Raw genomic sequence first — 14,622 nt, 5'->3', positions numbered from 1 at the left:
CTCCCCCAGCCATTTCATCATCTTTTTTTATCCTTAGAGCCAAACCAGCACCATTTCCAGGCAGCTGAGGCCAGTGACCTCCTGTCCTCAAAGCAAACAGCTCAGGCCAAAGTCTGAGCCCAGCACACAAACACAGCCACGGATTTTCCAGGAATTTCTTCACCCTGGGCCCTGTCACCAGGCAATCAAATGTGCAGCAACACGAGAGCCCTGCTGCAGGATGAGGTGCAAACACCTGCTGTCCTTTCAGCCTGCTGGCAGAGCTGTGCCACCCACTCCTGCTGACCTGGCAGTGTCCTGGCTGTGACAGTTTGTCACTTGGAGTGCCACCAGCTGAAGCGATACAGCCTCACCACGCTGCAGAAATTCAGCATATGCTGAGAGGAGCAATGGCTGCAACGAGGCAATTCATGATTTCAGGCATGATATCGAGTGGGGAAAGAGGGAAAAAAGGGGAGAAACCTGGTTAAGGCTTGCTATTTTTAAACTAAAATTAATAAACCAACGTGCATTTAAGGTGGTGATAAACGCCTAACAGCACAGCAGGGTTCCATATTTACTTGCTGTCACTGATTTCAGAGCAAATTGGCTCAGGGTATAAGTCAAAGAAAGATTCTTCTGCTGCCAGCACTGCACACTTCAAGAGATATCTGAAAATCAGGCTTCTCACCTTATCATTGTTAAAAGACTGTGCAATCAAAATGTAACTGACAATTCAGCTGATGCACGAGCAGAACGAGATGCCAGCTCACTCTCCCGTAGCTACAGAAGCTCTGTAAAGCTATCAGGATTTTAAAAACATTTTGTCAGAAAAATAAGTGGCTCTGACAGAGCTGGGGAGCGGGCAGAATAATAATCCAGTGCTCTGGAGCTCACGGTGACAGGTGCATTTCAGGGGCTGTGACACGCAGAGTTGCTGCCCTCTCCAGCAGCCCTGCTCCCAGGGAGCCAACGTTTGCAAACATCAGTGAATTTTAATCCTTACAGCACCCAAGGCAGCAGTGCTGAGGTGGTTGAGAAGGGTTAGAATAACTGCACCAGCACTGGGAGCAGAATTTGTACCTGCAGAGCTCCAGTCTCACCCCAGCCACAAGCTCAGCTGTGCCATTTTCCTTAAACGTTCCTAAACCAGCTCTTTGGGGCCTGCTTTGGTCAGTGCCTGGCCCTCTGCAGCTTTTCCTTGGGAAATCCTGCAGACAACCCTGAACCCCCCCAGCTGTGCAACCTTTAGGAGCATCTGGAGCCCCTGGAACCTCGTGATGTGGGGTTTGTTCCAGCAGAGATCATCCCCCCACTCTCTGTGGGGCACTGTGCCCACTCCCATGGCACCATTTCCAGGGAAATCATCCCACATCTGAAAGTCTAAACCATGTTTACCCCACTGGAGGGCACGGGCTGAGCTGTTCAGCCTGGCACTTCTTATCACAAGCATCACTGATGAATAATTAATGCTGATGAAAGGAGCACAGCTTGTGGGTTTAAGGAAAGGGCTCTCGAGCTGCAGTGATTGTAAATGACAGCAATCACAGGAGTTCTGTGCAAATAAACTCGGTCCAGAAACGTGGGAGAGGCTTGATGAGAAAAACAGGAGCTGGAGAACACCAAGCACCAGTAGGAAGGTGAGACCAGGTCTCCAGATCAAATTCCAGGAGAGGGGGAATGCTGGAAAACACCTGGGAAGTGGCAAAGTTGGATCTCTGGAAAGATTCATGGGGCTGGGGATCCAAGTTTTCCTACCTGGGCAGGAATGTGGGGAGGGATGCTCTCTCCTGGCTGTCAGGAGAAGCAGGACACTCTGTAGGAGCAGAATTCATTTTTATTTCTACTTGGACTAGAGGCAATATTTGATGCAGAGCAGCTCCCCCCAGGCTGAGGCTGCCAAACTGGAGGCTCCAAGTGAGCAGCAGCACATCCACGACAGCAAAATATATCACCCTTCAGGAACTTGATTGCTTCCCATGCATGCAAACACACTCGAAAACAGCCCCAAAGAGGTTCCTCCCCTCCCACGTGGAAGCAGCTGCAGAGAAATCTCAGCTTAATATTGACATTTCCAGCCTGGAGAGCACCCAGTTTGCCTCCTTTCCATCTGGAGTTTGGGATAAAAAGCCACTTGATGTGACAGGAGGGGGAATGGGCAGCAGTGCAGGGCCACAGTGCCCTGCCCTTGTTTCTCAGAGTTAGGATAGTTAGGAGGAGGAAAAGCCCAATAAAAGGCTGAAATGCACCATGTAGCTGCTTTTCTGCAATTGTCTGCAAATCCTCATGCTCCAAAGCATTTTTCTTGAGAGTGCTCACAGGCACACTGCAAACAAGCATAAGTACTGTCAATTGTTTTAGCATGATAAATGCATTTTAAAGCTTTCAATATTTTTGTCTGTTTACTGGCACACTCCTTGAGGAATTTTGACAAGCTTGCCAGAGTGGAAGAGCTGCAAAATGCTTCAGCTTGCTCTGAACCCCATGCAAATTCTCAAGTAAAGAACCTGGCTGCTGCTGGAGGGGGTTGAAAGAGCAAAGCAAAGGCAAACCCACCCAAATCAGTGCCCCTGGCAGAGAGGGGCTGGGCAGGGGGGTGGCTGCTCACACCCAGCCTGTGACAATGCCAAACCTCCTTCCCTGACCCTCCACAAGGGTTAATGGGGCTTCCTTGGAGCCCAGCCCTGCACAGCCAGCTGTGAGTCAGATGTGGCCTCACCACCCCCACAGCAAAGAACCTGTCTCTAATATCCCATCTAAGCCTGTCCTCTGTCACTTTGAAGCCACTCCTGTCCCTCATAAACGGTCTCTCCATCTTTCTTGTCCTCCCTTCAGGTCCTGGAAGGCCACAATTAGGTCACCCCAAACCCTCTCTTCTCCAGGCTGATGGTGTCAGAGACACCTGATGCCATTTCCACCTTCACACTTCCCTTCCCCACATGTCAGCCCCCAAAGCTGAGCAGGATTAGGGTTGGGGTCCACACAAAGCAGATCTCCACAGGTTGAAAGCTCCCCCTTGGGTCCTGGAGCTGATGTGGAGAAGGACCTGGACACCTACAGAGTGCAAAACAGGATGGGAGTGTTCTCCAAACCCTCAGTGCCACCCTCTGCACTGAGGAAATCAGCTTGGGGTAACGGGCCCACGGAGGAACTCTGCTCTGCCCCAACCTGGGTGAGAACTCCAGGAGATAATCTCTGCACACACATCCTTTTGAAAGCAGCCTGGAGCCCTCTGCACAGCAGGAATTCCCAGGGATGGGAAGGGAAGGGAAAGGAAGGGCTCCTCATGGCACAGACAGGGGCTCAGGGGGCAGAGCAGGGAACTGCTCTGAGTGCAGAGCAGCAAAAAGACAATTTATATCCCCAGAAGCCAACAAACACCCCAAACCCACAACAAGTATCCCAACAGAATGAGCAGGGGAATAGCACTGAAAGTGGCTCACATAAATAAAGGTAATCTGCTAAAGAGTAAAATTATACAAGCCAGTTAGCACAGGGTATAAAGAGCTTTTAATATTGATTCACTCAATATTTCATGGAATTCACATCTTGCTCAACAGTGGAGAAATGAGAGAGAAAATGCTCAATTTGGTCAGGTCCTGAAGCCTACAAGCTCAGACAAATAGCAGCATTGTCAGCTCTGGGCTGGCTTCATGTTTTAATAAAGACACTTTCATTTTAGCACTGCTCCCAAGCACATTTGGTGCTGGCTCTGCACAGAGAGGTGCCTGAAGGGATGAGGCTCCCAGCCCTGGGACATGCACAGCACATGGATTCAAAGCCTTGCATCTCCCCAACAGCAAGATCAAAGCTGAGACAGACCCCTCCCTGCCCTGCAGAGAGAGGAGCTGCCCTGGGCATGTGCCCTCCAAGCCTCAGAAGAAGTGAAAGTGCAGCCAGCTGAGCCCCACTCACCAAACATGTTCCCAATGTGGCCGTTCTTGGTCAGTGGGCGCAGCTCGTTCTTCCCCAGGGCATACTGCTTGTAGTTATCCCAGGCAAACTTCATCATCTGGGGGGGGAAAGGCAATGGAAACAGTCAGCAGAAGTGAGAATTTCCATACCTGAACTCTGGGAATCCATGGCAGTTTCCCACTTGCTGCTAAACCCATAGCCTGTTAATTACAAAATCTTCATTTCCACTGAACACGAGAAACGGGGCTGCATCCAGAGGCTGGGTAAGTCTCCAGCTCATCATTTCTGGTGAAGAACCTGGCACATCTCCCACCAAAACCCCACGTTGCACCTTGGCCCTGCAAACCACGTGGGATTTGTAGCAAGCTGTCTCCATCTCTGAATTTCCAACCTTTTTCAGAGAGCAGCAGTATTTCAGAATGGTTGTTAAAATGGGCTGAGAAGGTAAGGCCAAAGCTGATCTGTCCATAAGTACAGGGAGAAACTGATCTTAGGGACTGCACAGAGCTCTTCATTCTGTTAATTGACAGAATATATTCACAAAGACCAAATCCATGACATTTTGTTATCTCTATCAAAACTCCACAGTGCTTTCTTCAGAGAGCTCTGCCCAGGAGCTGGGTGATTTCTGAGCAACCCCTTCCAACTTAAACAATTCCTTCTGGGATGTTTGAGCTGTCCTGCTCGGGCCCAGCACCCTGACCTTCCCCTGAGGGCTGCGGGGCAGTGCTTGTGCAAGTTCCAACACACACACACACACACACACACATCCCAGCACAGCTTTTTCTGTCCTCCTGCCCCTCTGGGAGGAAAAATTAAACATGCAAGTGTCCTTTCTTCACCTGGGAGAGACTGGGACTTGCCAGCTTCCAAGGAGTGCCTTAAATAAAGTTGCCTTTTCCACCCCCTCCAGCCTGGCTCTGAGCAGTTCCAGCCCCAGCATCGCACTGACCTGAACATCCTTTGATTCAATCCCTGGCAAAAAAGATAACAAAGGGGAAGAAGGGGCTTCAGAGAATCAACCACGTTCTCCAACAAAGGTAAGAGAAGTCTGAAACGCTTCCCTCAGACCAGACTTTTGAGGGAAAATGACAGTTTAAACACAATCCTTCCTCCACAGAGCACTCGCGTCTCGTGTCTGCAGCAGCACTGGCCGTTCTGTTTCAGGATCAGAACCAGCAGATTACTTTGGTCTGAAATTCCTCCTGTCATCTCAGCTCTTACTCTTCCCTCCAGCTGTGTGTTTCACAAACCCAACATCACAAGCCCCTGGCAGTATCCTCCTTAATTAGCAAAAAGCCACTTCCCCAGATTCCCCCTCCTTTTTAAACATCAAGCTTCCAAAGTAAAGTTTCCTGGAGCTGTTCAGATGGAGGAGGATAAACATTTGCTGAACTGATTGTTAACACTCAGGCTCCAACACCACCAGGAGATGGAACGTTGGACAAACAAAGCCAATTTGGGCTTTAAAAACTCAGTGTGGGATGAATTAGTCAGTGGAGAGCTCTGCTGAGGAAACCAAATAATGACCCAGGGAGGGGGTAGAACCCCTCCACAAAATGCACTCAAACATGCCCCAGTCATATGACTTGGGGTGTTCACTTTATTTTTGCCAAATTTCTTTTTTTTTTTTTTTTTTTTTTTTTTTCCAGTGGCAGCAGGTTCTAAATGGGAAGTTCTCATTCTCCATGAACATACCAGGGTGAATCTTTGAGGAGCTCTGGCCTCTCTCTGGGCGATGCAGAGCAGTTTCATGTGTCAGAACTTGTTCCTGGAGCTGGCAGCAGGAAGGATGGTGTTTGTCAAGGCAGCATTCCCACAGCGAGCAGCAGGGCTGCTGCACCAAAGGGAAACAGCCAGGCATCTCCTGGGCTCCTCTCTCCTCTCAATCAGAGCTGAGGAAGGGGGACCCACCCTCCTGGCACACGGGGAGCCTGGACACGCAGAGGATGTGGAAATGATTCTGTTCTGTTCCCTAGAACTCCTAACGCTGTAATTCTGAGTCAGCCTCATTTTAAGCTGAGTATGAAATTTTAAGTTACTTCCTTCCCTCAACTTCTTTAACCCCTCCACTGCAGAAGGTGCAGGGTGAGCCCAGCCACGCTCACCCTGGGACCCAGAGTCTGCAGACACCCCATCCCAGGGAGGGCATGGAAAACCACCCGGGCTTCCTTCAGCCTCCAACAGCCACATCTCCCACAGGCAAAACCTCCTCTTCTCCTGTCTCCTCAGCAAGGAGGGACAGCCTGAGGCTCCCCAAAGTGCCCCAGGGCTCTGATGGAGCCATCCCTCATCTGCCTCTCCAGCCATTTCAGCTGCCTTTGTCACAAAGTTCCCCACCACAAGATTTCTGTCCCACACTCTGCCTCTGTTCAGCCCTGAGCTGATCATCGGGGGATGGCAGTGCTGCCTCACCGAGCTGCCAGGCTCCCTTTAGGTGAAGCACGCTGTGCTGGCTGCCTTCAAACCCTGCAGATCTGGGAGGCAGCGTGCAGAACGTGGCAGCTTTTCATCTCCCAGCATCCCAGAGCTTGCCTCTCTCCACTGACGGCTCCAAAAAGCAGCAACTGGAAAAGTTGAAGAGCCAAAAAAGCATCTGCACTGCTCTGCCCGTTCTGGCTCCCTGCAGCTGCCTCTCCAGCCCAAATTTAGCACCTCAGCTTCCAAACCACTGAAGGGATGCAGCAAGGTCCTGAAAGTGGGGGCTCCACATTCACAGCAGCCTCCTCTGAGCAGAGATTCCAAATTCCAGGCTGGAAGGGAAGGGATGGAGGTGCAGGAGGGAGGGGAATGTGTGTGGTGAGGTGTTCCAGGCTCATTTCTGATGAGCCACCAGTATTAGAAGTGAATATTTTATGGATTCCAGCCCTGTCACATCACAATACATCAGTGTTAACATTGTGCCATTTTGCATTTGAAAAATGGCACCGAAACCACAAAAATTATGGAAATAGATCCATAATTTCACATTTTGTTCTCACCAGTGAGCCATCTGCCACCTAACAGACAATTATCTATTTGGGCCTGGTATTCTAAGCACTCTGGGTCTCAACTGATTTATAGCAGAGACTTCCAAATTTATAACTTAATTTGTCACATTGCTCTTTCTTTCCTTTCACCTGTAAGTCACTTGTTACTTTGGGGAGTTTCAGCTGCCCAGCCAGACAAGTCTATATTAAAATCAGCTAGAAATTACAAAACTGAACTCTGAAACCCTGCACTATCATTTTCACCATTTAGATCCCTATCTTTTCCTGTGCTTTACTCCATCCAAACCCAAAAAGGACCTGGCTTTCAAGCCCATTTGTGTTTCACAGAGGCAGCAGCAGAACAAGAAGCATTTAGAGGATGCTGTGATCTACGTAATGAGGAAACAGGTCTTGGGATAAAAACTTGACCAAGAAAGTGTTTTCACTTTGAAGAGGTGTGCAAATCTTTAGCACATTTAGTAACTAAACCACTCCAAATCTCTGGGTTTGTGGACTTGCAAAAAGCAGAGAGATGAGAGGGGAAAAAAAGAAGAAAAAGCTCCCCCCACCATCACTTGCCATCCTTTTGTTAACAGGGAAGATTTCCAAAGGCAGAGCATTCCCAAACAGCTATTTGATTAGTTTTATCCATCTAGGCTCGGATAATTAGTAAATGCTTAAAAGATGAAATCTAAATATACCAACCAATCAGCCCCTTTCAAGCACTTCCAAGGAACACTACACAATGCCATTATCTTCACAAGATAACAACTTCCCTGGCTCTTTAGCCTCCTTCCTTCAACTTCCCTTCACATATTTCACGATAAAATATCAAAGAATTTTCCAGTTTGGGTTAAAAAAAAAAGAGGAGGGCAGGGGCTGAGTGTAATTGCAATATTTCTTTTTCCATTGTATTCTTAACATGTTTTTTCCCCACCTCTCTTCCTTTTCCTGCAGCTGGAAGCAGATTCTTTGTGCTGTCAGTTTCCAAAGTAGGACCAGTTCTTCCCCACCTTTAACCTCCTTGCTGCCCCACAGTAGCTCTGTTCCACTTTGGGTCTTTAAGCTGCAATAATGCCATTTATTTTCCCCTGCTGTATAAAACGTAATTTGCCAGATGAGAAGAAAGAAAGAAAAAGAGGAACTGTCAGTCTTGCAGGGAGAAGTCAGCCTGAACACATTGGGATAACTCATTTCTGTTTAGAATAATGGATGTATTTTTCCCTTATCAGACTTGCATAAACCTGTATAATTCAGGATCTGCAGAAAAGGCAATGAAACAGCATCATGTTTATTTTGTGTTGCTGCCTTTAGTATTATCACATGGAGATAAAAATATCCAGGCAAACAGCAGGGCAGAATGCTATAAAAAGGCTGGAATTCATTTGAAAACCTTTAATAGAAAGCTGAGCAACTTCTCAGGTTACTTCTCTGGGCCTGTGTCCCCGGTAATGCTTTTATGTAACAGCAAAATTATAACAAAAAGGCGGTGTGCTCACCCCAGTGGATGGAGATGTTCCATTTAGGCAGACACTGATATCCAGAGCCTTCCTCTGACTGGCTTTAAAAGCCTGGAAGTGCAGAGCAGGAGGAGCTGCAGCTCCAGGGATGTTACCAAGCAACTCCCACAGATGGACACCAACGCTGAGAATCCATCCTGAAGTAATTACACTTTATAATTAAAGATTACAGGAAATCCAATAGATCCCAACAGGAGCTCCAGCAATTGAAAGGCACGCTGGCTAACCTGCCTGTTTTCCAGCAGCCATGTTCCCTCCTGCTGGAATGGAGCACTCAGGGAACTGCAGAGATTTCCACTTAATGGGCCTTCGAACGCTGCCAGCACCTTGGGACGTGTTCATCCAACATCCCCTCTCTCCTCCCACTTCAAATCAAACTCATCCTTTCAACTGATGGCAAAGGGGTAAAACCTGAGCCTGTCACCAGGAGAGCACAAGCCCAAACCCAGCTCCAGCTATTTCCTCTCCACTGGTGACTCTGATATCCTCTGGGCAGCTTCCACTGCTGCCAGAAGCTAAAACACACTCACCCCTTTCCTCCCAGAGACTGGGCAGGGTGGAAACACCCAGGGTGCACTGGACACAGCAATGCCCAGGGTGCACTGGACACAGAAATATCCAGAGTTCATTGGACACAGCAATGCCCAGGGTGCACTGGACACAGCAATGCCCAGGGTGCACTGGACACAGCAATGCCCAGGGTGCACTGGACACAGAAATATCCAGAGTTCATTGGACACAGCAATGCCCAGGGTGCACTGGACACAGCAATGTCCAGGGTGCCCTGGACACAGCAATGTCCAGAGTTCATTGGACACAGCAATGCCCAGGGTGCACTGGACACAGAAATATCCAGAGTTCATCGGACACAGCAATGCCCAGGGTGCACTGGACACAGAAATATCCAGAGTGCAGTGGACATAGCAATGCCCAGGGTGCACTGGACACTGTGAGCCTGAGCTCACTTGGTCCATTAGGGTGCCCAAAGCAGCTGTGGCCCCTGCAATCCCTGGCAGTGCCCAAGGCCAGGGTGGACAGGGCTTGGGGCAGCCTGGGGTAGAGGAAGGTGTCCCTGGAGCACTGGCATGTCACTCTTTCCAGGCTGACTGGCCTCCCAGACAGCACAGGGCTGGCTCCTGTCACCAACCAGCTCCCTCAGAAGCAGATTTCTCCAAACACACCCTTTGGAATGACCCCCAAAGCTCAGGAAAGCCTCACCTTTCTGACACTTGCCCCTGTTCTGCTCAGGTTTTCCTTAAACCCAAGATAAAGGCTCGTTTTCCACACCTAAAGCAGCAGCCTGGCCTCAGAACCCCTCTCTGGGGCTCCACTCTTCCTGGAGGATTCTCACCCAAAATTTCTATCCCTGTCAGCTCCTGCCTGCAAACACATCAGCTGAGAGCTCAGTGGGAGCTGGCAGCTAGAGGAATTGCTTGCTACAGGCAGCTTTATCTGGAAGTAAATGTAACAGAGCAATTCCAGCAACAGGTGAGTGGGGCTTTGCTTCAATTTCTTTCTGGTAAACTCCTGGCAGCTCCTTCTCAAAGCTGCATGGGTGGATTTTTCTGCCATCAGCTGCTACCACAGCTCACCCTCTCTTGCACAACAGCCAAAGACATTGCTCAGAAAACTGATCTCCATCACTGGAACAATGGGGGAATTCTTTAGGAAGTCAGAAGAAATCACCTTCCAGCGAGTCACAATGCAAAAAAAAAAGTTTTAAGCTCTCCTTGCTGTTCCCAGGCAGCCAGGCCATGGTGAGTTCTCCAGCACAGACCTGCAGAGCCAAGCACTCCCTGCCCACCACAATCAGGGAAAAGGAGGACTAGCAGCACTGGGAGGACAGAAAAAAGCCCAGCACAGAGCAGGCCAAGGTTGTCAGTGTCAGTGGCAAGGACAGAAATAGAACTCAAGAGTCTCCCTGACTCAGTCCCTGCTAGGAAAGCTGAATGGGAGAAAACAGCTCAAACCACAATTAAACTAACACCTAATTAAATTCCTAATGCAACTAGATTTAACCGTGTCAAGAGGGGGGAAAAAATAAAACCCTTCTAGGGCTATCTGAGGCACTAAACCCCAGCTGCATCCAGCTGCATCTAAATCAGGAAACATGTCAGCAAGAGCAGTTGATTTTGCAGTTAGCTCTGTAATGAGATGCTGGCCTGGAAGAGGCCGACAATGGTTTTGAGAACAAATTTGCAAGTCTAGACCAAAGCACAAAGGTGATTTAGTGGAGAGAGGAGGGAAACTGCAGCCTCCTCTTCCTTTGCTTCCCAGAATCAAAGCCTGGGGAAAATTCTGATAGGAAAAAACGGAATTTGTGTTCCTGGCCACCCTGACAGCACAGCTTCGTGCTCCCTGCGAGCCCCTAGAGCTGATCAGACTCAGGATATTCCAGAGCACGGCCAGGCTGGCACTGCACAGCCACAGCAGCAATAAACACAATAAATATTCCTTCTGTCCTAAGCTTGTCACCACGCAGGCATGGCTGTCACTGGGTTTAGGGAGATGGCAGCAAAAGGCACTCCCTGAGCTCAAGGTTGCACCTGGCCAGGGGAGCTGACCCCGTTAAATCTGAGGGATGAGTTCTTCCCTGGATGGAAACTGCAAAGGTCGTCTGGAACACTGCAAAAAGGACTGGGGTCGGTATGGAAGGGCAGGTGTGACTGGGGCTCACGTGAGGGACACCAAAGTGAAGGTGCTGTGGCAGCAACCTCAGAGAAAGTGAACAGCGGGGTACAGGAAGGATTGAAAATGGAATAAGTGACACTTAAGAAAGATCAGCCTAAATTCTGATCTCCCTTGCTGCCAGCACAGAAGGCAGAAGCAGCTCTTTAGCAATATCTATAAGCACGAGGAAATCAGGGAAGAAATTCAAGGTGCATGTAAAAGGGGTTTGGGGTTTTTACACCCCAATGTCCCGGCTGCCTTCCCAGGCTGACTCTTGTTGTGTATTAGGAGATGATTGTCAAACACAAGTGCTGAGCTGCTGCCAGGGCTGCAGGCACACAGGGCAGCAGGAGGACCAGAAAGCCACCAGCACCCATTGTGTGACACTGCTATTTGCATTTTTTCAAGTCCAATTCACTCCAGGCTGGACAGTCTGGCTTTTCTTAGTGACTACTATTGCATTCCAGCACACTTTAAGGAAGGAAAGTGGGGAAAAAATTACTCTCCTAGTAATGATGTTGCTTCAAATGTCACCTCTGAGTTCCCTCCTGGGGTTTGAGCCTGCAGCACAAACCACGCAGGAAATTCCCTGAGCTCTTAAGATTTTGGGCACTGTCTCATTCCTGTAGGCTGCCTCGAGGGCTCTTCCATTTCAGCTACTTCCCTTCAAGCATGTACAGCACACGGGCTTTGTAAATCCCTAATTACACACAGACTGCAAATTCTCCTTGAAAGTGCCCAGCATTCCAGGTGAACATGAGCAACAGCTGAGCAGCCAGGCCAGAATCCATCAGCTCCTCCCCAGAATCCCCCCACGCTGAATGGGAAGGTGGATGCAAACACAAACATGAAGCAGGATTGTTTTTACAGACCTGCATTATGGCAAGGGAAGGTTTTTTCCTTTTCCCTACAGATACCATCTGCACAGAATTCTCATTTCTGGAGAGCCACAGCCCAAGGGGATGCTCAAAAGGAGCTGTAGCCATAAGCAAACCAAAATGCTGCAAGAAGAAGGAAGAATAGGAGAAGGTGTGGAAACATTTTGCTTTTCCTTTTCAAGGAAAATAAAAAAAGAAAAACAAAGTCTCTAGAACATATTGGGCCCGTCTGTTTGACAGCCTGTAGGACAAACGTCAAACAGATCAATAATGAAAAGAAACAAAACAGAGAGGAGAGGAGGCTTTGTACTCCCAAGCCTTCGATGTGGGAGCACAGCAGGAATCCTCAGTGGGCTGGGAAGAGTAAACAGGTTCCAGAGCATCTGTGTGCAGACCTGCCATCCCCAGGCAGGGCAACAGAGCCTCCCTGCCCCTGCAGGAGCTGCCTGCCCGTCCCATGTGGGATGGAGATCGGGGGCACCAGAGCTTCTGTGGGGGCTCCACCCCAGCAGCCCAGGCTGCACAGCCAAGAGCTCCCATCCCGCCAAGGGAACGTTTCCAAAGCATTCCCAGAGACAGAAAGTGAGGATCAGCCTCACACCCCCCACATCTGTCAGAGACAAAAGGAACAGCCCCGTGCCAGGCTACCCCAGATGCTCAGCCCACTCTCCCTCTCCCCATTTCAGCCTCACTCCAGGCCCAGCGGCTGAGCTGCCTCTCCCCCCAGCACCCACAAGGTGTGAATTGCTTCTGACACATGGATGGCTCAGGGGCCCGAAACACAGCAGAAGCAGATGGGAGAACTGAAGGGAAGAACTGAAGGGAAGAAAAAAATGTAAATACAGGCCAAGAGTCATCCTGCATCACTCCTGTTCTGCACTGTGAGAACGGATTTAGGGAGCAGGAGGAACATCTGTTTGGAAACTGGCTTTGTCTCAGTCCAAATGCTGGAACAGGAGAAAGAGGGAGGCTGAGGACTGCCAGCACACCTTGTGCTTCATCTCACACTTGGATGGCTTAGCAGGAGAGATCTGGGAGGATGAGTTTAGTTTAATGATTTCTTGCTGGTTCACCTGCTCCCCATCTGTCTTTGTAGTCCTTGCTCAGAGGGACAGATTGGAGCACTGCTGTCCTCTCCCTTTTCCAGAGTTCCTCATGATTGGAACTTCTGAAGAGAGGAACAGAGCAATTCTCAAGTATTAAGTAGTCAGCTGAGATTAGTGCAATAATTTATCACAGGTAATAGCTAATAACAGACACGAGAAACTCACTCAGAGCCTTCCTAGAGCCACGTGTCAGAGCTGTCACCTTACAAAAGTGGTGCAAGAAATTCTTGGACCACAGTAGCAAATTTATTAGCCAGAGGCTGATAAACCATTCCAAGAGTCCCAGAGCCCACAATAAATCGTTACAAACCAGGTTACAAACACGGGATCTCTGATGAAAATGAGGTTGGTGGGGTGGATGTGAGAACAATGTGGGATTGGATTCAGGACTGGATTTAGGATTCAGCTGGCAGGATGGAGAGGCCTGGCCCTCCCTGGGCCTGACCTCCCATCCCCAGAGGGAATCAAGGCTCGGCCCTGGCACTGCTCCAGCACTGCCATCACACGGCTGTGACTAATGGACTGCTGACAGAATAAAGCAGGGAATGGCAGCTTCGGGGATCTGGCTAATAAACTACAGAAAACAGCCATAAAGGTTCATCAAAATTAGAGGCAGGAGGCAGCTCCTTTCTCACGCCAGTGCAGAAGTGGCACCCACAGAACTGCTCAGGCCTAAGGAACGAGCCTCCACTCACCAAATCCCACCCTAACACTCAGCTCACAACTTGATTTAAGCCTTTGAAAGCCAGAAATGAAAGAAACAAGAGAAGAGAGCTGCCTACAGCTTCGTCCTATGCCAGCCAGAGCTGAAATCAACCTTTTGAATGATTTTGCTGTGCAGCTGCCGATGGGAGTGGGCAGAGCCACAGCCAGCAGCAACGGTGTTCTGGTTGTTTGGGCTCAGCAGCACAAACCTCTGAGAGATAAGATAATAATCAAACCCAGCCATGATGGTTCAGCAATCCTGTCATGGTCTTGGTGCTGGACAAAGGCCTTCAGGAAAGCCAAAATAGCACCAGAAATCAGCCAAGGGTTTGTTTGGGTTCATCAGCACTGAATTCCAACATAAATACGTGTCCTTCCTAGAAAACTCCAGAGAAAAATGAGGCTCAGATGGAAGGATAGCCAGAAACAGCCCTTTTCCACTGGAAGTATTTTATTTGTATTTTATCCTGCTGGCTAACCCAGGCAGCAGGAGGATTTCAGGATGGATGAAACACGATTACTTAATAATTATCCTTTGTCACTTCTCAAAGTACACGGTTCTGCACTCCCCTCCCTGCCCAGGGAAATCATGTTAACACAATTAGAGCAAGAGCCCTGCTTTAAACACGCCTGCTCGGACGTTGCTAACACGGCTCCAATTCTCAGCACAGACAGTCTGCAGAGCCATCCTGCTCCATAAATCAGCAGGAGTTCTGTCACCGAGTCCCTCTGAAGGGAAGGGACACTCTCTAGGAGGAACATTCACTGTACATCATCATCCTGTGCTAGCGCTGCTAGCATGAGATGCTGCAGGATTTCTCCATCTCTCACATTTAATATTCTTTGCAGCCTTATTCTTGCAATATCTAAGAGAGGAAAC

At 49.2% G+C, this 14,622-nt stretch overlaps 1 protein-coding gene across 5 annotated transcripts in view; it reads right to left on the bottom strand.

Moving 5' to 3' along the window:
- Positions 1 to 14,622, bottom strand: part of MAN1C1 (mannosidase alpha class 1C member 1) — a 55,199-nt gene that overhangs the window by 31,439 nt on the left and 9,138 nt on the right. For all 5 annotated transcript variants that reach the window (XM_053998614.1, XM_053998613.1, XM_053998616.1 and 2 more), the window contains one exon: positions 3,895 to 3,991. In XM_053998614.1, the coding sequence (XP_053854589.1) occupies positions 3,895 to 3,991 (97 nt within the window). The remainder of the gene's footprint in view (positions 1 to 3,894; positions 3,992 to 14,622) is intronic.

The sequence above is a fragment of the Vidua macroura genome, chromosome 25 (genome assembly GCF_024509145.1).
Source record: "Vidua macroura isolate BioBank_ID:100142 chromosome 25, ASM2450914v1, whole genome shotgun sequence".
NCBI lineage: Eukaryota > Metazoa > Chordata > Aves > Passeriformes > Viduidae > Vidua > Vidua macroura.
This window is presented reverse-complemented; position numbering and strand designations above follow the sequence as displayed.